The sequence below is a fragment of the Myotis myotis genome, unplaced genomic scaffold, assembly GCF_014108235.1.
Source record: "Myotis myotis isolate mMyoMyo1 unplaced genomic scaffold, mMyoMyo1.p scaffold_m19_p_19, whole genome shotgun sequence".
Lineage (NCBI taxonomy): Eukaryota > Metazoa > Chordata > Mammalia > Chiroptera > Vespertilionidae > Myotis > Myotis myotis.
Window position 1 is genome coordinate 15141831 of NW_023416323.1, and position 26200 is coordinate 15168030.

Genomic DNA, 26200 nt, shown 5'->3' on the forward strand with positions numbered 1-26200 from the left:
AAACTATACTGCAGGGCTATAGTAATCAAAGCAGCATGGTACTGGAATATATGGAACAGAAGAGAGAGCCCAGAAATAAACCCACGTCTCTATGGTCAATTGGTATATGACAAAGGAGGAAAGAATATACAATGGGGAAAAGACAGTCTCTTCAATAAATGATGTTGGGAAGAATAAATGGTGTTGGGAAGGCTGGACTGATACATGCAAAAAAAAAAAACACGAAAAAAACTAGACCACTTTCTTACCCTATATAAAGAATAAACTCAAAATGGATTAAGGACTTAAATGAAGACCTGAAATCATAAAACTCCTAGAAGAAAACAGTCAGTGAACTCTCTGACATTGCTCTTAGTAATATTTTTTTTGGATATGTCTCCTCAGGCAAGAAAAACAAAAGAAAATATATATAATAGAACTATATCAAACTAAAAAATTTTGCAAAGCAAAAAAACCTGACTGGGAGAAGATATATGCTAATGATACATCTGGTAAGGGTTAATATCCAAAATATATAAGAAACTCATATAAGTTAACACCAAAAAGACAATCCAATTAAAAAATGGGCAGAGGACCTGAATAAACATTTTTCCAAAGTGGACATACAGATGGCCAATAGATGTGTGAAAAGATGCTCAACATCACTAATCATTAGAGAAATGCAAATTAAAACCACAATGAAAATCATCTCATATCTGTCAGAATAGCTTTTGTCAAAACAACAAAATGTTTGCAAGGATGTGGAGAAAGGGGAATCCTCATGCACTGTTGGGATTGCAAATTGGGTAACAGTATAGAAGTTGCTCAAAAAATTAAAAATAGAACTATCATGTGACCCAGCATTCCCTCTTCTGGATATTTATCTGAAGAAATCCAAAACAAATTTGAAAAGATATAGGCATCACTATGTTTATTGCAGTGTTATTTATAATGGCCAAGATAGGGGAGCAGTCTGTTCATTGATCAACACTTGGATAAAGAAGAAGTGGTACATATATACAATGCAACATTACTCGGCCAAAAAGAATGAAATCTTACCATTTGGTACAACATGGATGGAGCTAGAAGGCATTATGCTAAGTGGAATAAGTCAGACAAAGACAAATATCACAATTTCACTTATATGTGGAATCTTAAGAGGCAAAATAAAACAGAAATGGACTCAGAGATAGAGAACAAATAGGTGGGAGGGAGGTTGGGAAGCTGGTTGAAAAAGGTGAAAGATTAGGTACAAATGGGCAGTTATGAAACAGTCATGGGGAAGTACAATACAGCATGGGGAATATAGCCAGTATTGTGATAATTATATGGTGTCAGTAGGGTACTAGACTTATTGGGGGATCGCTTCCTAAGTTACATAATGTCTGACCACTATGCTATATACCAGAAACTAATATAATATTGAATATCAACTATAACTGAAAAATTAAAAAATACTTTTAGATATGGTTAAAAATCTAAATGCAAATATTCTATCAAAACAGGCTAAAATTTTAAAAATAGTATTGAAGTGGGATAAATTTTCCTTTAAAATTCTACAAGGAATTTTTACAAGATAAGACTTTATGAAAAAGTGGCCCTTGCTCATAGATGAGAGGGATTTAGGAACTTTAGTCCTAGTAAGAGGTCACTGCTTAAAGGCCGATTCACAGGCTCTGGCATCTAGGAATAGGTATTGGTGATTTTTGGCCGACTTTACATGGATGAGCACAAGGCTCATTTTGAGCGACACATTAATAGGGATGTTAATAAACTGAGGGTATTGAGGGGAGAGAGATGAATATGATGAAGCATTTGAAGAAAGGTGAGAACTTTCTGCAATTCACCTGAAATTTACTGAATGGGAGCCGTTTAGATTGGGCAGCTCAGGCTTCCTTTTTTAAAAATCCTCACCTGAGAATATGTGTATTGATTTCTGCCTGCTGGATTGGTCCCTTTTTGAGAGGAGGGCATTAATTTGTCCAACTATGATAGTGAATTTATCTCTTCTTGCTGTTCTATTAGCTTTTGCCTCACATAGTTGGGACGTTTTGTTTTTAGATGCATACATGTTAAGAATTGTTGTGTCTTATATAATGCCTTTTTAAAAATCCCTGATAACTTTTCTTTGCTTCGAAGTCTGCTTTGTCTGAAATTAATTTAATTACGCTTTCCTTTAATTAGTGTTAGCATGGCATATTTCCTCCAGCCATTTACTTTTCATCTATATGTGTCTTTAAAGTGGGTTTCTTGTAGACAACATATAACTGGCTCTTGTGCTTTGATCCACTTTGACAGTCTGTGACTTTTAATTGGTGCATTTAGACCATTGACAGTCGAAGTGATTATTGATATAGTTGGATTAATTTCTCTTGCATTCATTATTGTTTTATATTTGTTGTGTTTGATCTTTATTCCTATGTTTGTCTTTCACTCTTTTTGCCTTTTGTGGTTTTAATTGATCATTTTATATGGTTACATTTTCTCTCCTTTCTTAGTATACTAGTCATAGTTCTTTTTTAGTGGTTGCCCTAGATTTTGCAATATACATTTACATCTAATCCAAGTACACTTTAAAATAACAATATATTACTTCATGAGTAAGTGAATACTCTATAATAACAAAATAATTCTAATTCCTACCTCCATCCCTTGTATTATTTCTGTCATTCATTTTACTTTATATATACATATCTGTATGTGTATATAAAAGCTTATGTAATCAGATACATTGTTTCTATTATTTAACCAAATTGTTATCTGGTAGATCAATTAAGTAAAAAATTTTACTTTTACCTTTTTCTTTTCACCTTATTTAGTGCTCTTTCTTTTTTTATGTAGATCCAAGTTTCTGACCTATATTCTTTTTCTTTTCTCTGAAGAACTTTTTAAAACATTTGTTACAAGGCAAATCTGCAGACAAGCATTGCATAATGATTGGGATGTGTTCTGAGAAATGTTTTAGATGATTTTTGTCATTGTGCAAACATCATAGAGTGCGCTTACATAAACCTAGATGGAATAGCCTACTGCACATCTAGGCCATATGATACAGCCTTTTGCTCTTAGGCTGCAAACCTGTACATCATGTTACTGTACTGAATACTGTAGGCAGTTGTAATACAGTATTCAGTCTTTGTGCATCTAAACATTGAAAAGCTGCAATAAAAATACTATATAAAATACAAAAAATGATACACCTACATAGGGCACTTACCATGAATGGAGCTTGAGGACTGGAAGTTGCACTGGGTGAGTGAGTGAGTGAGTGAGTGAGTGGTGAGTGAATGTGAAGACCTAGGCCAGGGGTCTTCAAACTTTTTAAACAGGGGGCCAGTTCACTGTCCCTCAGACATTCCACACATGTGCACTGCGGGCCCGGGACAAGTCGGCTGCTAAGCAGGACAGGCAGTGGCGGCAAAAACACCTGGCGGGCCAGATAAATGTTTTCGGCGGGCCGCATGTGGCCCGCGGGCCGTAGTTTGAGGACCTCTGGCCTAGGCCATTACTGTCCACTGCTGTAGACTTTATAAACACTGCACACTTAGGCTACAGTAAATATATAAAATAACTTTTTTCAACCCTTTTGTAATAACACTTGGCTTAAAACACAAACATATTGTAAAGCTGTACAAATATATTTTCTTTATATCATTCTGTAAGCTTTTATTTTATTTTTTTAATCTTTATTGTTCAGATTATTACAGATGTTCCTCCTTTTTCCCCCCATAGCTCCCCTCCACCCGGTTCCCACCCCACTCCAGGCCTTCTCCCCCTCCCCACTGACCTCGTCCATAGGTGTAAGCTCTTTGTCCAATCTCTTCTTGCACCCCCCGCAACCCCTTCCCCCTGGGAATTGTCAGTCTGCTCCCTTTCCATGCCCTGATTCTATTACATTCACCAGTCTGTTCTGTTCATCAGGTTTTTTATTCATTTGATTTTTAGGTTCACTTGTTGATAGATATGTATTTGTTGTCACTTTGTTCATAATTTTTTCTCTTTACCTTTTTCTTCTTCTTCCTCTTCTTAGAGAATAGCCTTCAGCATTTCTTATAATACTGGTTTGGTGGTGATGAACTCCTTTAGCTTTTTCTTGTCTGTGAAGCTCTTTGACCTTCAATTCTAAATGATAACTTTCTGGGTAGAATAATCTTGGTTGTAGGCTCTTGCTATTCATCACTTTATATATTTCTTGCCACTCCCTTCTGGCCTGCATAGTTTCTCTTGAGAAATCAGCTGACAGTTGTATGGTCACCTCCTTACAGGTAACTGACTGTCTTTCTCTTGCTGCTTTTAAGATTCTCTCTTTGTCTTTAGCCCTTGGCATTTTAATTATGATGTGTCTTGGTGTGGTCCTCTTTGGATTCCTTTTGTTTGGGGTTCTCTGCGCTTCTTGGACTTGTACGTCAATTTCTTTCACCAGGTAGAGGAATTTTTCTGTCATTATTTCTTCAAATAGGTTTTTAATATCTTGCTCTCTCTCTTCTTCTGGCACCCCTATAATTCTGATGTTGGTACGCTTGAAGCTGTCCCAGAGGCTCCTTACACTATCTTCATATCTTTGGATTCTTTTTTCTTTTTGCTTTTCCGGTTGGGTGTTTTTTGCTTCTTCATATTTCAAATCTTTGACTTGATTCTTGCGATCCTCTTGTCTGCTGTTAAATCTCTGCGTATTATTCTTTATTTCAGTCAGTGTATGCTTCATTTCTGATTGGTCCTTTTTCATATCCTTGAGGGTCTCACTAAATTTCTCGGAGGTTTCCAGAAGATTCTTGAGTAGCCTTATAACCGTGGTTTTGAACTCTGTAATCCAGTATTTTGCTTTCATCCATTTCTTTCATTTGTGACTTGTTTCTTTGTCTCTGCATTTTGGCTGCTTCCCTGTGTTTGTTTCTATATACTGGGTAGCTGCTAAGTCTCCTTGAGTTGATAGAGTGGCCTTGTGTGGTAGGTGTCCTATAGGGCCAAGTGGCTCAGCCGCCCCAGTCACCTGAGGTGGACGCTCTTGGTGCACCCCTTTGTGGGCTGTTTGCACAGTCCTGTTGTAGTTAACCCTTGATGGCTGTTGGTATCATTGGGAGGAATTGACTTGCAGGTCAATTGGCTGTGGTGACCAGCTGTGTCTACACTGGAAAATCTGTTGTGCAGGGGACACCCTTATGGGCAGGACTTGCTTCAGTGGGGCTTTGGTGCTCTCTGAGTCTGCCCCCTGAGTGTGTCTCTTATGGATGTGAAGAGATAATCCGGTATGGTCTCACTCTGACCACTGGGTACACTGGCTCTTGGATCTCCAAGGAGGTGCAAAGTCAGCCACTGTCTGGGGCCACCCAGCAGGAGCTACAGAGACATCTGAAGATTCCTCCCCTTTGTATGGGGTTTGTAAGTGCCCAGACAAGGCCCAGCTGTGAAGCAAGGCAGGTTGCTGTTGCCAGGCCTTGGGCCTTCTTTTGGAAGCTCTGGGGTTCTCTGACCCAGCTGCATTTTGACAGGTTTTAGGCAGAGAAAGGACAAGCCATTCTTATGCAAAAGCCTCTGCACGCAGCTTGGGTGGGGTTGTAATTGGGTGGGGCGGGGTCTCTGGGAATCACCAGGACGGAGCAAACAGCAATGGCTGCCAGTCAGCCCTGCACCAGAGAGGTCCCTGGGTCTCCATGTCCCACGTCCCCGTGCAGGAACAGTGATCACTGTGAGCACCTCTGAGAGAAAGCTGACCTCGCGTTCCTGTCCTGATGCCAGGCAGTCCAGTTTCTCCCTGTATGTGTCTGGGTCCCCCAGAGTCTCACCCGGAACTGGAGTTCAGAGCAAGCGGGAGCTTGTATCTCCCTCCCGATTAAAAGAGCAGCACATCCAGGTGCCAGCACTTTCTGGGCCTCCACACCTCTTACCAGTCTCAATGCGCTTTCTTCACCTCTCTAATTGTGGAACTTCCATTCCATTCAGCCAGCTTTCCCGCGGTTCTGGGTGGTAGTTGTTCTGCCTTTTAGTTGTAACTTTGATGTGGTTGTGAGAGGCAGCAAGTATAGGTGTTTACCTCTGCCGCCATCTTGGTTCTCTCTCCTATTCTGTAAGCTTTTATCCATTTAAATATTTTTAATCTTTATTTTACTTTTTAAACTTCTTTGTTAAAAAAACAACTAAGATACAAATACATTAGCTTAAGCCTACACAGAGTCAGGATCATCAACATCATGGCCTCCCGCCTTACTTCTTGTCCCACTGGTGGGTCCTCAGAGGCAGTGACACGTGTGGGTAACAATGCTGTCTGTCTTCTGGATGCCTCCTGAGGACCTGCCTGAGGTTCTTGAGTTGTCACTCTTTTCTAAGTATGTCCATGGTGGTTGGCTAAGTTTGTTTCTTATTTTCGTTATAGATTTACTTGTAAGCAGATAATGTACCATGAACATTCCTCTCTATTAAAGGAAACCTTTCAGTGTTGGGGTCCATGTTTTCAGCATACTTAAGGAGCTGTTGAGGTCTGCAAAGGTTTCTTGTCAAATTAAATGGTACTCAGTAAGTGCTTGCCAAACAGAAATTGGTCTAAAAAGTGGTCTTTTTTTTTTTTTTTTAAATTTTAGATCACCAGGGGGTCCTTCAGGCCGGAGTGGACATCGTATGGTAGCCTGGAAGAGACAGTTAATACTTTTTGGTGGTTTCCATGAGAGTACAAGGTTAGTGCCAATAGCAGGAAGATCTTTCTTTCCTGCAGTAGTAAGGAGGGAACTTTTTATGGGAAAGACCATTGTGAATACACATGGAATATGCTGCCCCATCTCCTAACACCAGGGCATGCAGTTCAAGTAGCCAACCAGGGCTCCACACTCAGGAGGGCCTGAGCTTAGTTTAATGCTCTGCTGTCACTGTCTTGAAATTATTAATTATTGAACAGGCCCCACATTTTATTTTGTACTGAGCTCTATAGATGATGTGGTCATGTTATCTAACACAGGCTTCTCAAACTTGAGCCTGGTACAGAATCCCCTGATGGGCTTGTTAAAACTCTGGTTGCTGAGCCCCACCTCAGGTTCCTGACTCAGTAGGCCTGGGGCCTGGTGCTGCTGGCCAGGGGACCCTGCTGGGGAATGTAGCGCTAGCTGGTGTTCTGCAGTGGTGTCTGCAGAGAGGCCTCCACTTCTCCTTCGGTGTCATGGTTACCTTAGTATAAGCCACAGTGGGTTCCCAGGCCAACCTAGCAAGGTCCCTGATTGATTGTTTTGTTTTTTTAAAATATATTTTATTGCTTTTTTACAGACAGGAAGGGAGAGGGATAGAGAGTTAGAAACATTGATGAGAGAGAAACATTGATCAGCTGCCTCCTACACACCTCCCACTGGGGATGTGCCCACAACCAAGGTATATGCCTTTGACAGGAATCGAACCTGGGACCTTTCAGTCCGCAGGCTGATGCTCTATCCACTGAGCCAAACAGGTTAGGGCAGGGGTGGGCAAACTTTTTGACTCGAGGGCCACAGTGGGTTCTTAAACCGGACTCAGAAGAAGGAGCTGCGGCCGTGTTTCCCGACATTGCCATGTTAACACTGCTGCTGGCAAGAGAACCCTCCGCTCTTTCGGCTCCGCGGGCCGGATAGAACAGCCGAATGGGCCGGATCCGGCCCGCGGGCCGTAGTTTGCCCACGGCTGGGTTAGGGCATCCCTGATTGTTTTAAACCTGTCATCTGTACAGCTATCCTCTTGAATATCCCTAGTTTAGACAAAAAACAAGATATATAGTGAATAGGCTAGCAGTATTCCTTTTGCCACTATAATACAATAACATTTTGGGTAAAATGTCTGCACTGTTGTAACGCCTGGTGAAGGCCATGTTTGCAATGATTTTTCTCCGACCATGACCATGTCAAAGAAGGTGGATGGATGCCTTTTTCTGAGTGCCTCATTTTCCGCTCTGCTCTCTTTTCTTTTAAAAAATAGCATAGTTTCCCTGCCGGGCATGTTTCAGTGGTTGAGTGCTGACCTATGAACTAGGAGGTCACAATTTCTGATCAGAGCACATGCCCAGGTTGCGGGCTCAATCCCACAAAATAAGAAAATAGCATAGTTATCAATTTGTTAATTGTGGTGGCCCCACTCACATTTTTATCAAATTAAGGTGCATTTGCACAAATATTTTTTTAAGAATTACTGGCTTATAAAAATAAATCCTCGCACATATATGTGGAGAAGGAGGCACTTGGTGAATGAAGAGTGAGCGTTGTCATTTTTCCCCATCCCCCCATTTTAGGCTGAGGATTGTACTGTAGATCTGGCTCCATTAAAGTTTCCATTTTCTTCATGAATAAAGAATATTTTTATTACTTGAGAAACGGATATAAATTCTTAAATTCTTTGGAGGGGATTTTAAAAGTATAACTCAGATTAAGCAAGGAGTCAGTTTGTATCTTGGAAGGTGTAACTTGGTTGTAATAAAGCTTTAGTTTTATGTCTTGTCATACAGTTTACCACGTTTTTTATAGATTCTCTTAAATTATCATCTTAAATTAAAGTTGAGGAAATCAAGATAATAAGTAGTAGAACTTGTCCTCAACCAAAGATTGCTAATTTTCAGTTGGTCCCATATTCTGTCCTCTTGCCCTCACCCTGCCTCACTGCCCCAGGTCTGCCCTCCTGCCAAGTAGGTGTTTGCCATTTTGGACAAGAGAGCCTGAGCTATTTTAAAAAATATTTTTAAATTGATTTTAGAGAGGGGGGCGGGGGGGGGGGTGGAGAGACATCGATGTGAGAGAGAAACATCAATTGGTTTCCTCTCATACACACCCTGACCGAGATGAACCCATAAACCTGGGCATGTGCCCTGAACTGGCAACCTTTCAGTGCATAGTACGATGCTCAACCAACTAAGCCACGTCGGCCAAGGCATGAGCTATTTTTAAAAATTGATACCCAAGCAATTGTTGTTTATATTTATTCTTGGAACTTTAAAAAAACACACAAATAATTGTCAAACGTAGACATGGGGATTCATGATTTTGTCAGTGCATTAATTCAGCACCCCCTGTGAGTGGGACAGGGAGTAGATCCATACAGCCTCTCCTCGCCCTGGCCGGTGTGGCTTGTTGCTTAGAGCCTCGGCCTGCCCACTGAAGGGTCACAGGGTCCATTTCCAGTTAAGGGCACATACTGGGGTTGCAGTTTTAACCCCCGCCCCGCCTCAGTCAGGGCACCTGCGGGAAGCACCCTGTCGATGTTTCTCTCTCTTTCTCTTTCTCTCTCTCTCTCTCTCTTCCCACCCCTACTCCCCTGCTTCCCTTCCACTCTCTGTAAAAAAAAAAAAAAAAAAAAATCAGTGGAAAATATCCTTGGGTGAGGATTAATAACAACAATACAAATATAGCCCCTTCTGGCACTAAAGGTTATAAAGTGAATCAAATTTTATAGTGGTTGTAACTTGCAACCATTTCAGAATTAGAAAAATTTTCAAAGCTATTATCAACTGTTACCTTGTTTAAAATTATTGTTTATGAAGTATTTCAAATACAGAAACAAATGAAGAAACTAGAACAGATAGCTGTGAAGTCACCATCCGTATTAAACAAATGAGCTTGACTTTTAAAATCCAAATGACAGTTTATAGTTATCGTATGTGCAGAACAGGATTTTTTTTTTGCTGAGAATCTGCAGTGTGAAATCTGAGGAAATAGTGGAATGTGGTGAAGTCTTTTGCAAACTGTAAGCCGCCCCATTCCTCAGTTTATACGTGCCCCTGCGGAAGGAGCATTTGGTCGTGGTGCCAGTCAGAAGGGCCACCAGATGACTTGTTCTGTTTCACACGCCATGCTGTGCACAGTGTTTGAGGGTAGGTATAGGTGAGCAGACAGGCCTTGTACCGTGGTCCTTCTGCTCTGGAGTCCTGTCTCAGATTATTAGAATGCCGTGGAAAAGACAGAAATCCCTTCAGATTGGGGTGGCTGATCACTTCCTCTGTGTTTTCTTTTAAAAATCAGTTCTAGGCTCTCCATTTTGAATTGCTGGAGAGTGTCTGTTACTCTTTTGGTGTGATTTTGACCAGAGGCCTGTGGCCATCTGTAAAATTCTCATGTCAGGACACAGCATTCTCTCTGTGACTCGGACAGAGCTGCCGCTTTGCCCGCACTGGGGCTCCCCTCACAAGGCCTCTTCTGCGTTTTGAGTTCTTTGTCACTTAAGTCCCAGGAGCATTAAGCAGGGCAGGGCCGCAGGGCCTCCTGGAACACCTCAACCATGTCCTCGTTGCCTGTGCTTACAGAGTCAAAGGATTTGCCTCCAGCATCTTTCTGTTTCAGGCCTTTGTGGTCCCTTCTTCCACAGTCAGGGTCTCTTCACAGCCCTTACCAAGCTGTAAATACCTCTGTCCTGAGTATTCATTTAGGTTGGTATTTGATTGTTGAGCTTAAAATTACATTCAGAGCAATCTAATGTAATTATTTTGTAAGATTATAATTTATTTTTAAATCCTCACTCAAGAAAATGTGGTTTTTATTTTTTATTGATGAGAGAGAGAGAGAGAGAGAGAGAGAAAGAGAGAAAGAGAGAAACATCGATGTGAGAAAAAAAAACCCCAAAAACATTGCCTCCCGTCTTTGCCCTGACCGGGAATCAAACCCACAAGCTAGGTATGTGCCCTCATTGGGAATCAAGCCCTCAACCTTTTAGTATATGGGACAATCCTCCAACCAACTGAGCCACCCGGCCAGGGCTGTAAGATTGTGATTTTATAAACTATGTGAGGAAATATGGTATAACTTTCAGATTATAAAGGCTTTCAGATTCAGGGAAATCACTGTGCTTCTATGGTCTAGCATTATTTTTATTTTCAAATGCAAACTCGCATATGCTTCTAGTTCTATCATGAACTTAAATTTTAATTAAACTGGTTACAGTACAAATGCTGGAAAACTTATCTTTAATTTAAATTAGGTTTGCTTTTTAATGTCCCTGCCTTTTTGTTTGTGTGATTCTATTATAACCAGAGATTACATCTATTACAATGACGTGTATGCCTTTGACCTGGACACATTCACGTGGAGCAAGCTGTCCCCATCGGGGACTGGGCCCACACCCAGATCTGGCTGCCAAATGTCTGTCACTCCCCAGGGCAGCATTGTCATCTATGGGGGCTACTCAAAGCAGGTAAGGTGTGGCATGTAGGAAAATACAGTAACTTCTGTATTTTCATCAACAATGAGAACTTATTGCATATTAGTTTCATATAAACGATGCCTTTATTGAATTAGAAATGGACAGAGATGGTGTTAATCTGCTCCAGTCATATTACGTTCTAATCTCTACGCCCAAAAACACTGCAGGATGAATAATTGTGTACGTAGGGATCTAATGCTATAGACTGTTTCACTGTAGAATATACCACGACTTGTTTCTCCTTTCTGTTGCTAGTGGGCCTTTTCTTTTCTCACCTACAAGCAGTGCTGACATGCACCTGAACCTTCTCATGCACATCTCTTGGTTCAGGTGCACTAGAGGGTCTCCTGCTGGCTCCTGGAGTGTGTCCTTCACACGGGGTGCCCTCACACCGTCAAACCCACTGGCATTGCTCTCCCTCCATTGTTATCAGCACTTCACCAACATGTAAGCGGGTGTGAGTCTGAGAGATGAATTGGTATCTCATTGTAGGCTTTTTCTTATTTTTATTTTGAAAACTTTTTGACATTCAGTGACCAGAAAGAATTAGTGAATACTTATATATCTCCCCAGCTAGGTTCTGCCATTGATATTTCACTGTACTTGTTTTATCACATATTTGATCATATCTATACTGCTACCGATCCATTTTTTAATGTATTGCAAAGAAAAGTATAGATATCTGTATACTTCCCCTAAATACCAGAACATGTATCACCGAGTAGAATTCCATGTTTAATTTTTAATGTGAAAATATCTATAAAAGTGCACACAGTTTGAGTGTGTACTTGCTTGTTATGACAGATGGATGCCCCTTGTGAATTATAGTTCTGCTGAGCCCTTCCTAGCCTCCCTTGCCCTTACCACCCCCAGAGGCAAGGGCTGTGCTGGGATTTCCCACCATGTATTCCGTTTGCCTGTTCTGGAGCTTCAGATAGTCATGCAGCACGTGTTCTTTAGAAGCGGAAGCCTCCTCTCGCCCAGCATGTTTGGAGGTTTGGCCACATGGCACGTTTCAGTTAACTGCTACTTCACACTGAGTATTCCTCTGTAACACACCATCGTTGTTCACTTTTTATTGGTGGGCACCTGGTTTATTTCCACTTTCTGACTATTATGAATAAAGCGCTGTGAGCATTCTTGTGCAAGTCATTCTGTGGCTGCACGTTTGATATCTCTCGGGTAGATCTCTAGGGGTGAGCCTGATGGCTTACAGGGGAGTCTAACTTAATTTAATAAGAAACTGTTGTGCTTCATCCCAAAAGAGTTGCACCTAAATTTCCTGAGAGTGTGGCTGTTCCACATACTTGCCAGCACCTAATGGTATCACACTTTTTTTTTTTTTAATTAAATCTTTATTGTTCAGATTATTACATTTGTTCCTCTTTTTTTCCCCCCAAAACTCCCCTCCTCCCAGTTCCCGCCCCACCCTCCGCCCTCACTCCCCACCCACTGTCCTCATCCATAGGTGCACGATTTTTGTCCAGTCTCTTCCCGCATCTCCCATACCCCTTTCCCCCCCAAGAATAGTCAGTCCATTCCCTTTCTATGTCCCTGATTCTATTATAATCACTAGTTCATTCTGTTCATCAGATTATTTATTCACTTGATTCTTAGATTCACTTGTTGATAGATGCATATTTGTTGTTCATAATTTGTATCTTTACCTTTGTCTTCCTCTTCCTTTTCTTAAAGGATACCTTTCAGCATTTCATATAATCCTGGTTTGGTGGTGATGAACTCCTTTAGCTTTTCCTTGTCTGTGAAGCCCTTTATCTGACGTTCAATTCTGAATGATAGCTTTGCTGGATAAAGTAATCTTGGTTGTAGGTTCTTGGTATTCATCACTTTGAATATTTCTTGCCACTCCCTTCTGGCCTGCAAAGTTTCTGTTGAGAAATCAGCTGACAGTCGTATGGGTATTCCCTTGTAGGTAACTGAGCCTCTTTCTCTTGCTGTTTTTAAGACTCTCTCTTTATCTTTTGCTCTTGGCATTTTAATGATGATGTGTCTTGGTGTGGTCCTCTTTGGATTCCTTTTGTTTGGGGTTCTCCGCGCTTCTTGGACCTGTAAGTCCATTTCTTTCACCAGGTGGGGGAAGTTTTCTGTCATTATTTCTCCAAATAGGTTTTCAATATCTTGCTCTCTCTCATCTTCTGGCACCCCTATAATTCTGATGTTGGTACGCTTGAAGCTGTCCCAAGGCTCCTTACACTATCCTCGCATTTTTGGATTCTTTTTTCATTTTGCTTTTCCGGTTGGGTGTTTTTTGCTTCCTCGCATTTCAAATCATTGACTTGATTCTTGCGCTCCTCTGGTCTGCTGTCGGGAGTCTGTATAATATTCGTTATTTCAGTCCGTGTATGCTTAATTTCTAGTTGGTTCCCCAATATAAGATCGAGGGTCTCATTAGTTTTCTTGTAGATCTCATTAAGTTTATCGGCGGCTTCTAAACAGTTCTTGAGAGACCTTAAAAGTGTGGTTCTGAACTCTATATCTTCCATTGACAATTTTGTCCTGTTTCTTTGTCTCCGCATTTTGTTATGCTTCCTTGGTGCACCCCCTAGTGGTCTTTGTTCGCAGTCTTATAGTTAAATCTTGATTGTTGTAGCTAATTCCAGGGAGGGTTTGACCTCCAGGCCAAGTGGCTATGAGAATCAGCTGTGTCAGCAGTGAGAGAACTTCTGTCCTCTAGGGAGGTGCTAATCTGGCGTTTGCCTGAGGCTATCCGGCAAATGCCTGTGTGCAGGGCTTGGGCGGGGCGGGTCGCACAGGATCAACAGGGTGGGCCGGAGAGAGCAGTTATGGCGGCTCTCAGTCCTGTCCCCAGGGGCTCTGCCTCTCTGAGTCCCAGCACCCGCTGCACACCTCGGAGAGAAAGCTGCACTCGCTCTGACCAAAGCCAGACAGTCCCGCTTCTCCCGTTTGAGTCTGGGTCCCTAAAGACTCGCCCGGATCTGGAGCTCAGAGTCTGCGACTCCCTCCCGATTGGAAACGCCAACCGCGCCCTCCGCCGCCAGCCCGCTCCGCGCACTCAGCACCTCAGAATTTGACTTCAGCACTGCGCCTCCTCTGAGTGTCCATATGCGTTTCTCTTTCCTCCTAGTTGTAGGACTTCCACTCAGCCAGCGTTCCAGTGGTTCTGGGTGATGTCCCTTCTGTTTTTTGGTTTCACTTTTGAAGTAGTTGTTCAAAGCAGCAAACTCCGGCGTTAACCTATGCCGCCATCTTGGTTCTCCTCTCGGTATCACACTTTTTACTAGTACATTCAGCCTTTCTGATGGATGTGTGCCATCTCATGTGGTTTTCATTCTCATTTACCCCACGTGAATGGGCCCTGTGACTTGGTACCTGAGTAGGCTGCCTGTGGGGTGGTTGGGACAACGGAGGCAGAGAGATGCCCTGTGTCCACTGTCTTTCATACCCCCACCCACCCCAGTGAGTAGTCAGCTTTTGTTCTGGAAAGAGAAAATGTTTGATAGTCAGGAGGGTCCTGAAGACACAGGCTGGTGTGGCCAAAAGCTGTGCAAAGTGCCCAGGTCCAGTACTCGATCACAGCAAATGCTTCATAGAGTAAACCAGGACGATAAACAGTGGAATCTTGTGAAGCTGTTATTGCTGTTAATCAAAATGGTGCCTAATTCTCGGTGCCTAATCCTCTCCAGCTCGCCACATGAACTAGCTGGGTGGGTACTCCAAGTCCACTTAATCCAGACCTGTAGCATTTGAATTGCAGTGAAAAGCTTATCTGGTGGGATTTATCTGAATTAGGAAAGATTTGAGTTGTGAACGCTGTGGAATATTAAAAGTGGTTAGTCTAAGTAGGCGGTGGGCTGCTCAAATCCCGATTTGAACACCCTTCGGAGATGACTCCTTCCTGGTGTCACTCCCTGGCAAAGGGGATGGGTGGCTGGACAACCTGCACGGTGAGCTGATGACGTGCCTGGTGTGTAGTCCCGTGAAGATGCCTTGGAAGTGTCTTGGAGCAGCCTGCACACGTAGGGTTTTAAATCAGGAGGTGTCAAAAGGAACAGCACCTTAGGGTTTCTGTGTTTCACAAATGGTTCAGTTGGGGACCTCAGCCATCACTGTGCCTGGTTTTGAAAAATTACTGCCATTTTAAATCCAGGGGAATCAGGACAAAATTCTGATAACTTTATAAATCCAGCCTCCCACTGGCCAAGATGCTGAAGGTGGCAGGTTAGAGAATGGAAGGCAGCTTTGCCTTCTCCCCTGCTCCAGACACGTGGGCCAAGAGGAATCCACAGCATTTTAAAGTACAGTAGTACCCCTTATGTGTGAGGGATACGTTTTAAGACTCCTAGTGGATGCTTGAAACCATGGAGAATACCAAACCCTATGTATCCTATATTTTTTCCTATACACACATACCTGTGATAGTTTAATTTCTAAATTAGACTAAGTGAGGGATTAACAACACTAATAAAGTAGAACATATAATCTACACTAATAAAAGAGAAACATGGTAATTGGCGTACGACCGCTACCCTTCCCATTGGCTAATCAGCGAGATATGCAAATTAACTGACAGCCAAGATGGCGACCGGCAGCCAGGCAGCTTGAGACTAACATGAGGCTTGCTTGCTTCAGTGACGGAGGACTCCAACGTTCCCCGCCTGCCGCTGCAGGCCTCGGAGCAGAGCGGGCAGTTTGAAACATAGTAACATATAGAAGCTAAAAAAAACTCCAGAAACCTGCTTTCAGCGAGCTGGGATCTCAGAGCTGGAGTTGATACAGAGTTTCGATTGTAGAACCCAAACAAGTCTGGGCCCGAGGGTTTCCGCTTTCCCAGCAGCAGAGGCCGCAGAGCTGGAGCCACAGCTAAAGCTGGCCCAGAATAAAAAAGAAAAAAAAGAAAAAAAGGAGCAGTTGGGAGCTTCAGTCACTCGACAGCCTGAAAACAGCCCTCAGCCCCTCACCCAGACTGGCCAGGCACCCCAGTGGGGACCCCACCCTGAAGGGTGTATGACCAGCTGCAAACAGCCATCATCCCCTCATCCAGGCTGGCCAGGCACCCCAGTGGGGACCCCCACCCTGATCCAGGACACCCTTCAGGGCAAACCACCGGCCCCACCCATGCACCAGGCCTCTATTCTATATAGTAAAAGGGTAATATGCCTCCCAGCACCGGGATCAGCGGAGCCGCGAGGCCTCCCGGCAGCGGGATCAGCATGACAGGGGGCAGCGCCCAAACCCCCTGATCGGCCCTGCTCTGTGTGTGACAGGGTGCGGCACCCCAACGCCCCCCGCCGCCCCCACGGGCCCTGCTCTGTGTATGACGGGGTAGAGCCATAACCTCCCCTTCGGCCCTGCCCTGAGTGTGAGAGTGTCGGCGCCCCAACCCCCTGATCGGCCCTGCTCTGTGGGTGATAGAGGGCGGCGCCCCAACCCCCACCTCCTGCCCCCCCACGGGCCCTGCTCTGTGTGTGACGGGGTAGAGCCATAACCTCCTCATCAGCCCTGCCCTCAGTGTGACAGTGGTGGTGCCCCAACCCCCTGATTGGCCCTGCTCTGTGGGTGATAGAGGGCGGCGCCCCAACCCCCTGATTGGCCCTGCTCTGTGTGTGACAGGGGACGGTGCCACAACTCCCCTATCAGCCCTACTCTGTGAGTGACAGGGGGGAGCTCCCCAACCCCCTGATGGGCCCTGCTCTGTGCGTGACAGGGGGCAGTGCCCCAACCCCCTGATTGGCCCTGTTCTGTGGGTGACGGGGGTGGCGCCGCAACCTCCCCATCGACCCTGCCTTGAGTGTGACAGGGGGTGGTGCCCCAACCCCCCAATTGGCCCTACCCTGAGCGTGACTGAGGGTGGCATCACAACCTCCCAATCCACCCTGCTCTGTGCATGACAGAGGGTGGCGCCCCAACTCCCCAATCGGCCCTGCTCTGAGCCTGACCAGGGGCTGCACCTAGGGATTGGGCCTGCCCTCTGCCACCTGGGAGCAGGCCTAAGCCAGCAGGTCGTTATCTCCCGAGGGGTCCCAGACTTTGAGAGGGCACAGGCCGGGCTGAGGGCCCCCCCCCCCCCCCGTGCACAAATTTATGTGCACCGGGCCTCTAGTCCTATATAATAAAAGCCTAATATGCAAATCGATCAAATGGCAGAATGACCAGTTGCTATGACGTGCACTGACCACCAGAGGGCAAATGCTCAACGCAGGAGCTGCCCCCAGCCCACAGGCCCCAGGCCAGCAAGGCAGGTACCAGTAGGCGCCCCTCCCCCCGCCCCCCCACAGAGAGAGGCAACTGGTGGCAGGGGTTGGGGCCGGCAAGCTGGCAATGCCAGGCTGGCCAAGGCAGGTGCCAGTGGGGGCCCCCAAATGCCCCGCCGGTCATTACTAATCACCAGCCAGGCATAGGGACCCTACCTGTGTATGAATTTTGTGCACCGGGCCTCTAATAATATAATAAAAGCCTAATATGCTAAGTGTCCAACCGTTCATTCGACCATTGATGACATGCACTGCCCACCAGGGGGCAGATGCTCTGACCGGTAGGTTAGCTTGCTGCTGGGGTCCAGCTGATCAGGACTGGGCGAGACGGGCTGGACATGCCCTGCAGCCCTCCCACGATCCCTCTCCGGCCCCAGTCGTGCACCGGTGGGGTCTCTTGGCCTGGCCTGTGCCCTCTTTCAATCCGGGACCCCTCAGGGAATGTCGGAGTGCCGGTTTCGGCTGATCCCCACAGGCCAGGCCGAGGGACCCCACTGGTGCACGAATCTGTGCACTGGGCCTCTAGTACTGTAATAAAAGTTATGTGTATGTTCCCTCCCTCTCACTCCAGCAATTTTTATATTTCTTAGTCCAAACCTATCCCTTAGAATGTAAAAACCATTCAGTAACCTTGCAATGAATGGCTTAATGCAGTGGTTGGCAAACTGCGGCTCGGCAAACCGCGGCTTGCGAGCCACACGTGGCTCTTTGGCCCCTTGAGTGTGGCTCTTCCACAAAATACCAACTTCTGCGCATGGGCCACGAAGTTTCAATCGTACTGTACATGCGCACCCGCAAATGGTATTTTGTGGAAGAGCCACACTGAAGGGGCCAAAGAGCCGCATGTGGCTCACGAGCCGCAGTTTACCGACCATGGGCTTAATGTCACTAATTATAGTGGATTTCTTGCTAAAGTCTTTTTATAGGCTCAATGCTTTCTGGCACAACATGGCAACACATTTTCTGTTTATGTCTTCCACCCACAGATTTAGTGCCTTCCATCTTAACTAACTTACATGCTGTCGTGGCCTTAACTTTTGCAATTTGAGGTACAACAGCAAAAGTAGCATGACTTTCTTTTTCTTCTTCACTATTTCATGGTTAGAAGACTTTTCTTAATGTAGATCTTGACAACCTCAGCATACAGGGTTTTTTAAATTAAATTGGGAACTTTCACCTTTTCACTTCATGGAAACACAGCTTCTCTTTGCATACCTGAATCGCCAGCGTCAATACTCTTGTGCTTTGGGACATTATTAAGTAAAGTAAGGGTTACTTGAGCACAAGCACTGTGATACCATGGCAGTCTATTTGATAACTGATTTGATTAGTGACTAAGGAATGGGCAGGGAGTATATACTGAGGACAGGAGTGAGGACAGTGGGGAGATGGTGGACAAAGGAACAATTCACATCCCGGGTGAGACAGTGTGAGGTTTAATCACGCTATTTCATAATGACTTGAAATTTAAAACTTATGAATTGTTTATTTGGGGAGTTTTCCATTTAATATTTTGGGACTGTGGTTGACCATGGCAACTGAGACTGGGGAAAGTGAAACTGTGGGTAGAGGGGACTGCAGCTCATCCTCCGTGTCTGGGAGGATGCCTTACACACATGCGAAGTGGGGGCGGGCCTCCTCTTGCTGTCAGCTGTGTTGCTGTTTCTCAGTTCTCAGGACAAGAGGTTTCTGTTCGCACAGCTCCTGGTTTGGGTGTGTTGTGCAGCTGTTTTATTCGACCCTGGAAAAGTAGGTAACTTGAAGCTCACTTTTCATTTTGTTTGAATCTTGACCAGGTTGCAGCTACTTTTGTGGAAGCTCCCCTGCCCTTCGGGGATAAAGGTGGGAATGCCCCAGGGAGTGGATAGGAGAAGTTAGGGCTCTTCAGAGTGGAGTTGCTGGGTTCCGACTTCAGGTCTCAGGAGTGCAAGGCCTTTGCTTACCTCAGAGCTGTCGCTACCTTTTCCAGGGACCAGACTGCACTGAACGCGGGAGTCTGGGTGGCCTGGGGGTTTGCTCTCATGACAATCAAAATGAGTCCATCTCTGAGTTTTGGACTGTTTGAGGACAGGAGTGTAGAGCTTGTGTGCAGGCTGCAAGGACAGGGCCTGGGGCTGGGGTTGGGGAGGATGGTAGGGTGCCCAGTGCTGGCGTCCGGGTCTCAGACAGACTGAATAATTTCAGAAACAATGGAGGTTTTTTTCAACTTAATGTTGTAACACTGATACACATTCTCAGATGTCTTTGGGTCCCATTAATACTGTATTAGACAGAAATTTGTGGGTAGAGGAGTAAGTGCTGCTCTGTAGAGTGAACACCTGGGTTACTCCTTGTGTGGCATTAACGTCAAGTTTCCTGAGCTGCTCCAAGGAGGAGGCGATCCTCCTTCTGAAGAGGCTGGGCCCTCAGAGTTCTGACTCCCTGGATGGGAGTGTGCCATCTCCAAAAATCCCTGCAGACTGTTTCCTCTCCTAGTAGAGTTTAATCCAGTGAAGAGTCTAACTGGACAGATTAAAAACCAGTGTGGTTTGCATTGATAGAAAGAAGCTGTGGCACAGGTGAGCCACAATAAGAGAGTAACACAAGGCAGCTTTTTGTTTCCTTTGAGGACAAGGAGGTTGGGTTTTGGAGGAAGTCACAACACTTCAGGAAAAGAAACTGCTATAAAGGAGGAGTTAGAAACCTGCTGGGCTGTGCAGACCCCTTAACTAGTGAGTTCCAGTCGGAAGGGTGTGGCATCCTTGTCCTCCGGCCACACCCTGGCTTGTCACTGTGGAAGCTGTGGACTTGGTGAGCTAGTAGCCCTTCTTAGGAAGGGTTCTGGCTGTTAAGCTTTGAGGAGATGGATTTAAATGTTATAGCATAAAAGGTGTCCCCCACCTCCTTAGACTGTTAATTCTGAGAAGAAATCATTGCTGTCAGCACAACAGTACATTTAGCGTCGGCAGGTGCAGTGACAACAAGGAGGCCGAGAGAGAATCGGCTGAAGCACAGCTGCTATCTGAGTTTCTAGACAAATACAGATGTCACTGAATTTCGTCACTGTCCCCCCAGCGGGAGAGGCTGCTGGGTGTGGATTTAGTTCCTAAAAATGCTGGGTCTTTTGGTCTGAAAGGGCAAGCATGGAAGTGGTGGTAGTCATTTCCTCTGTGTGAATCTGCTAGAAAAAGAGAAGAATATCTAGTCTCAACAACTGTGTAACATGCGGAAATGGCACCACTTGAACGTGCAGATATTTCCAGAAGGAAAGCAAGAGGCTTGCACCAGTTCTGATTTCCTGAGATTCCAGCTGTTCCCTGTGCGTGACCCATGTTGAACCTCCTTGGTTTGAGGATGTTCAGGCCACCTGTTCTATCCATGGACATTGGATTATTTGTTTTGTTTTCCAAAAGGAGAATAGCTCTCCCCTTCCCCCCTATAGTAAATATATACTCATGAGTTAAAAGGAAAATAATTATGCATTCCTTTTCTTTTAACATTTCCTGGCCCGGGCAGCTGAGTGGCTGATAAGCAGCAGCACCCAGCAGCAGTGAGCGCCATTGCTCAGGTCTTGGTTTCCAGCACCACCTCCATGAACAAGAGCCAGTGTGCCTTGGAGAAATGGCCCGCTCTAGAACTGGGGCGAGAAATACTCAAGATGAGTCTGGAGCACCTTGTAGTACCAAGGGACTATTTGTAAGAAACCACATTGATGGAGTGTGTCAGAGGGACACAGGAGCCAACTGAAAGAGCTCCCAGTGGCCAGAGCTGGAACCATTTGAGCAGCAAAATGAAATAGTATTGGATTATGGCCCACAGTGTAATAGAGAGAACCATGAGTCCACACGATTATAAACAAGTGACTGAATAGATAAATTGGGGAAGAGACAAAACTCCTATGCAGAGTTCCATAGAGACTGGGAAACAGGAGGCAGAGCATGACTTCCCGCTCGGTTAGTGAGGGCTTCAGAGGGTGTCCTTCTGAAGAAGACAGTGTGGAACGCTGGTGTGGGGTGGGGTGGGGTGGGGTGGGGTGGGTCTCTCGACAGTGGAGAGAAACCTGACAAATACACCTCAGCCAGGTGGTCAAGGTCCATGCCGGCAGTGATAAGTCATGGTGACAGCATGCATCCGTGAGATGATGTGATGAGAAGGGTGCTGTATTGGGATCCACCACCCAATACCCCACACCCCTGTCTGATTGTGAGAAAAACGCCAGATAAATCCTAACAGAGGGACATTTTGCAAAACTGCCAAGGTCATCACAAACAAGGCAAGTCTAAAAAACCGTCATGTCCCAGAGGAGCCTACGGATTCATGACACTAAAACAAGTGTCCTAGAACAGAAAAGCACGTTAGGGAGACACTGAGGGAATCTGGACAAAGAATTACTTCAGTTAATAGTAGTTTGTCAATATTGGGTCATTAATTGTGAGAAATGTGCCACACTAATGTAAAATGTTAACTGTAAGGGAAATTGGGTGTGGAGTATGTGGGAATCCTCAATAATATCTCCTGATTTTTTTCTGCAAATATAAAGGTATTCTGAAATTAAAATTTTATTAAAAATAGGGAATTTAAAGTACAAATAAAAATGTTAATTCCCTGAAATCCTTCCACCCAGGATAATATTTGCCAAGTAGCTTTTGAGACACCTTCAGTGTTTAGATAACAGCTGCGGCATGAGGCCTGGCGGACGTTGCTATGTAGAATGAGGTGTCTGGTCTGGCTGGGTAATGGTAGCGATTTGAAGCTAGACTCCGGGTTCAGACAGCTGTTTTAGAAGCTCGGAAAAGTCTTACCTGGGTGGTGGCTTGCTTCTGCTGGAGCATCAATTTGATCCTCGCAGTGCAGCCTGACTCACATGGTTTGAAGGATGATGGGAACTGAAGATACGCAGGGACTGAAAATGGAAGGATAGCTGTATTGTGATAGCATTACAGTCCCACGGTGGTCTCCTTAGAGCTCCGTCCACTTAAGCAGGATTGCTGCGGAAGCCACAGGAAGCTCCAGTAAGGAAGCGTAGAGTGCTTCTAGCATGATTGTGGTCATTAGAAGGCAGGGTTTTAAAATTTGAAATCTATTCTTAGATGTAGGTGGTGCCCTGTTAGTTCTCACATGACTCCCTTTTCCTTTTCAGAGAGTCAAGAAAGATGTGGACAAAGGCACCCAGCATTCAGATATGTTCCTGCTGAAGTCCGAGGAAGGACGAGAAGGTTCGGGTGCTGTGAGAGGACGGGCCCGTGGGTGGTCTGCATGTCACTGCAAAAGGCAGGGCAGAGAAACGGAAGCCCAGCTGCCCTTCTGGTTGTAGGGTTGATGGTCAGTGGACAGGCCATCCTCATCCCAGGCCGGACCCTCCATAAATAACCCTAAGTGTCCTCCTGCCTGCACAGCAGAGGCGGCTGAGGAGTGTTCACCCTCTGGGGAGTTCAGGATGGACTGGCTTGAATACACTATCAAACCATGAACTCCCCTTTGCAGAGTGCAGGAACCACAGCTTTCTAGTCATTTCTCTTGTCCTTGCTCAAGAGCAAGGGACTGATGTTAGAATATAGACTTCTGGACCGCTTAAGGTGGGGTTGACATCTCCAACGTTCACTTTTTAAAGTTCCTTTACAAAAAGCAAGGTTGTGGTTCATTTGTGTGATGCAGGTCTTGTGATGAGAGGACTGGACTAGACCGAAGGCATGCAGCGTGATCAGGGTCTGCTTTATGACCTCTAGTGAGTTACTTCGTCTCCCGGGAGCTCTGTTCTGTAAAATGAGGGGTTGCTGTGCAGAGTACCTGCATCTCTTTCCTGTGCTAAAATTCTTTAGCCAAGACTTCAGAAATGTTCCTACCCAGGCGCTTCAGGTGCCAGCCACACGCATTGCACGACTGGCGAGGACGTCTGCATTTCCCAGTGGGAGCTAGGGTTAGAGTCATGAAGTAACTTACCCAGTTTACACATCAGTGGACTTGAACTTGAAAGCTGAACTTTGTTCTAGGCTGTGAGACCCCAAGCCTGTGTTTCCCCTGCATCCTGGCCATCAGGCCCTTACCCCACAGTGAGAAGGACACGGTGTGTTATGAGCTGGCTCACACTTGTGTGCATGCGTCATACTATGTGCTATGTGCAGGGGCCCCTGACATGTATCCTTTTCTATTTCCTCAAAGCATTAATATGCTGGTGGTGATGAATCAATCTCATGGCCACTAGTGGGTGCAGCCTGGAGTCACCCCTGGGCTGTGTGCTGATGGAGGACATGTAGGCAGGACACAGTGTTTCCCATTTGCTGCTGCTGTTAAGTTTCTTCTTTTTAAAATATATATTTGTTTATTGATTTCAGAGAGGGAGATAGAAAAATCAATTATGCGAATCATCAATTGGCTGCCTCCTGCACGCCCCCTACTGGGGATTAAGCCTGCAACCTGGGCATGTTCATAGGTCGATGCTCAACCATTGAGCAACACCGCTGGGCTGTTAAGTTTGTTTTTAATGTTTGTTGGAGTGAAAATCTTGGTTCTTCTTTCTAGACGTGATGGAAAACTTTCCCCCGCGTTTCACGCTAGGTTACATTTTGATGCTGATCATAGAAATTAAACACAAGCCAGAGGGAAGAACGTAAAGTGGTGTGGCCCGTGGGCATGCAGCCCACAGAGGAGAAAGGGAGGGTGGAGTGAGGGTCCTCCCGGAGGCCTGGGTGCACTGGGTGTGCCAGCCTCCATGCCTGTCTCATCCCTGCCTCCGTCCACATCTGGAAAGAGCTTCTAGGGCGCAGTGTTTGGAGGGTTTGTGAAAAAGACACCCCAGTGCCAACTGAACCTTAAGGAAAAGAATGAAAACTTCGAGTGAGATGTTGAAAATTGTGTTTTGTTTTTCAGCAGAGGGAGGAAATGAGTGACTTGATGGACTTTTACCCACAGTTCTGCATTTTTTCATCTGTCCTAGTCACTGGGGGAGCAGGGACACTTGTGCCATTGGCTGGTTCTTGCTACCCCTCCATCCCTACATCTTACCTCAGCTCCTGCTCTCCTGTGACAGGCAGATGGGTGTGGACTCGGATCAACCCTTCAGGCACCAAACCCACTCCCAGGTCTGGCTTTTCTGTGGCCATGGCTCCAAACAGTCAAACGCTGCTCTTCGGGGGTGTCTGTGATGAGGAAGAGGAGGAGAGCCTGGAGGGCGACTTCCTCAATGACCTGTACTTCTACGATGCCACCAAGAACCGCTGGTTTGCGGGACAGTTGAAGGTAGAGTCGGGCTCCAAAGTGGTTCCATGGTGCATCGTGCACCAGACAGGCAGCTTAACATGGCACCTGGCTCTTGCCTCCGCTGGTGATACTGGGTAGAGGCTGTGTGGTCTTGTTAGCCAGTTCCTCCTTCCAGGCCTCTAGGTCCCTCTGCCGCTCTGTGAGCTGTCACTGTAAGCAGGGAGCCCATCACCTCTGTCCCTGCTGTGGCACCAGTCCCAGTGGTGGGCTCCGTCCCAGTAGTGGGATCCCCAGCGGCTTTGGGCCTCGAGCTGACAGTCAGGTCAGCGGCCTCAGGAATAGGGCTCGAGGGAGGGAGGCAGCACTTTGTGGAGAGACTCGGCCCAGGTAAGCGGCCTCAGTGGCCCTGCTGAGAGGGGTGAGCGTGAGGGCCTGTTCTGGACTTGCCACCTTCCACATTCTCTGAGGAGTGACACTGGGTGTGGGCTTCAAGGGGCAACCCCAGCAGGTGGATTAGGGTACAGCCCAGTGCCGTTTGCCCAGCACCCGGATGGGCGGTGCTCCCCATGCCTCTGGAGCCCACAGCCCTGTCTGCCGCTGAAGTGGGCTGCTCTCCTTTTTGTCAACAGGGGCCCAAGGCAGAGAAGAGGAAGCGGAGGCGGGGCACAAAAGCAGAGCCTGAGGGAGCCAACGAGCAGGAATGCGGGGAGGCCAGTGCCCAGGCGCCTCGAGAGGTGGTCAGAGAGGTGGTCACAGAGGACGGGACAGTGGTCACCATTAAGCAGATGCTCACGGCCCCAGGCCCATCAAAACAGCCACCGCCGGATGAGGACGATAGCCCAGAGGAAGCAGGCGGCCCCTTGGTGGAGCCCCGCCCCCGCTCCAATGCCATGCTGGCCGTGAAGCATGGCCGACTCTACCTCTTTGGGGGCATGTTTGAGGCCGGTGAGCGCCAGGTCACCCTCAGCGACTTCTACTGCCTTGACCTGCATAAAATGGACCAGTGGACGGTCTTGGTGGAGGCGGATCCAGGTGAGCTGTGGTGGGGGAAGCACCTCCTTTGGTTGGGTGAGAGCACTTGGAAAGCATCTTGTCGAGTCTGCCCCCAAGTGCCGCCCAGACCTACCCTGTGCCGATGAGCTGGGTGCTCTCTGGCTGTTCATGTGAGAGCAGACCCTGGTCACAGGGAGCGAGGCTGGTTACATTACAGGGACCCCGGCTCACCCTTGACACCATTTACGTGGGCCTCAGAACTGTCCAGGCTTCCCATAGATGCAAAGCAGATTTTGCTTGTGTCGGCTTCCCATCGTGGGCAGCCTGCTGTGTGCACATGAGCCTCCAGGCAGCCCCTTCCGGTCTGTGACCTGAACCTTGGGGCCTCACTTACTCTCTGATCCTTCATTCCTCACTTTCACATCGTACCACAGGCTCTCGCTAGTGGTACATGCTCATTTCTTAAGTCACTAGTTTCTTTAAGGTCTGAGACTAAAAGTTAAAATCCACACATTTAGGGGAAGGTATAAAACAGCTGGTGTAAGACTTTTTCTGTCTTCTGGTTTGCCAGTCTTATTCTCACCATCTCTGCTAAGATCCAGGGAAAACAGTGCATTTTGATATGTTGGGGTGAGGGGCCTTGCATTCAGGTCGAGTTTCCTTAGTGAGAAGATGGGGTCCTCAGCAGC

The 26200-nt window shown here is 46.2% G+C and overlaps 1 protein-coding gene across 5 annotated transcripts in view; it reads left to right on the forward strand.

The window, feature by feature from the left end:
- KLHDC4 (kelch domain containing 4) overlaps positions 1-26200 on the forward strand; it is a 56285-nt gene that overhangs the window by 28208 nt on the left and 1877 nt on the right. For 3 of the 5 annotated variants that reach the window (XM_036345579.1, XM_036345582.1, XM_036345584.1), the window contains 5 exons: positions 6555-6647; positions 10941-11100; positions 22462-22537; positions 24256-24557; positions 25148-25550. In XM_036345579.1, coding sequence (XP_036201472.1) covers positions 6555-6647; positions 10941-11100; positions 22462-22537; positions 24256-24557; positions 25148-25550 — 1034 coding nt within the window. The remainder of the gene's footprint in view (positions 1-6554; positions 6648-10940; positions 11101-22461; positions 22538-24255; positions 24558-25147; positions 25551-26200) is intronic. The other 2 variants (XM_036345581.1, XM_036345583.1) reach the window with 2 other exon arrangements.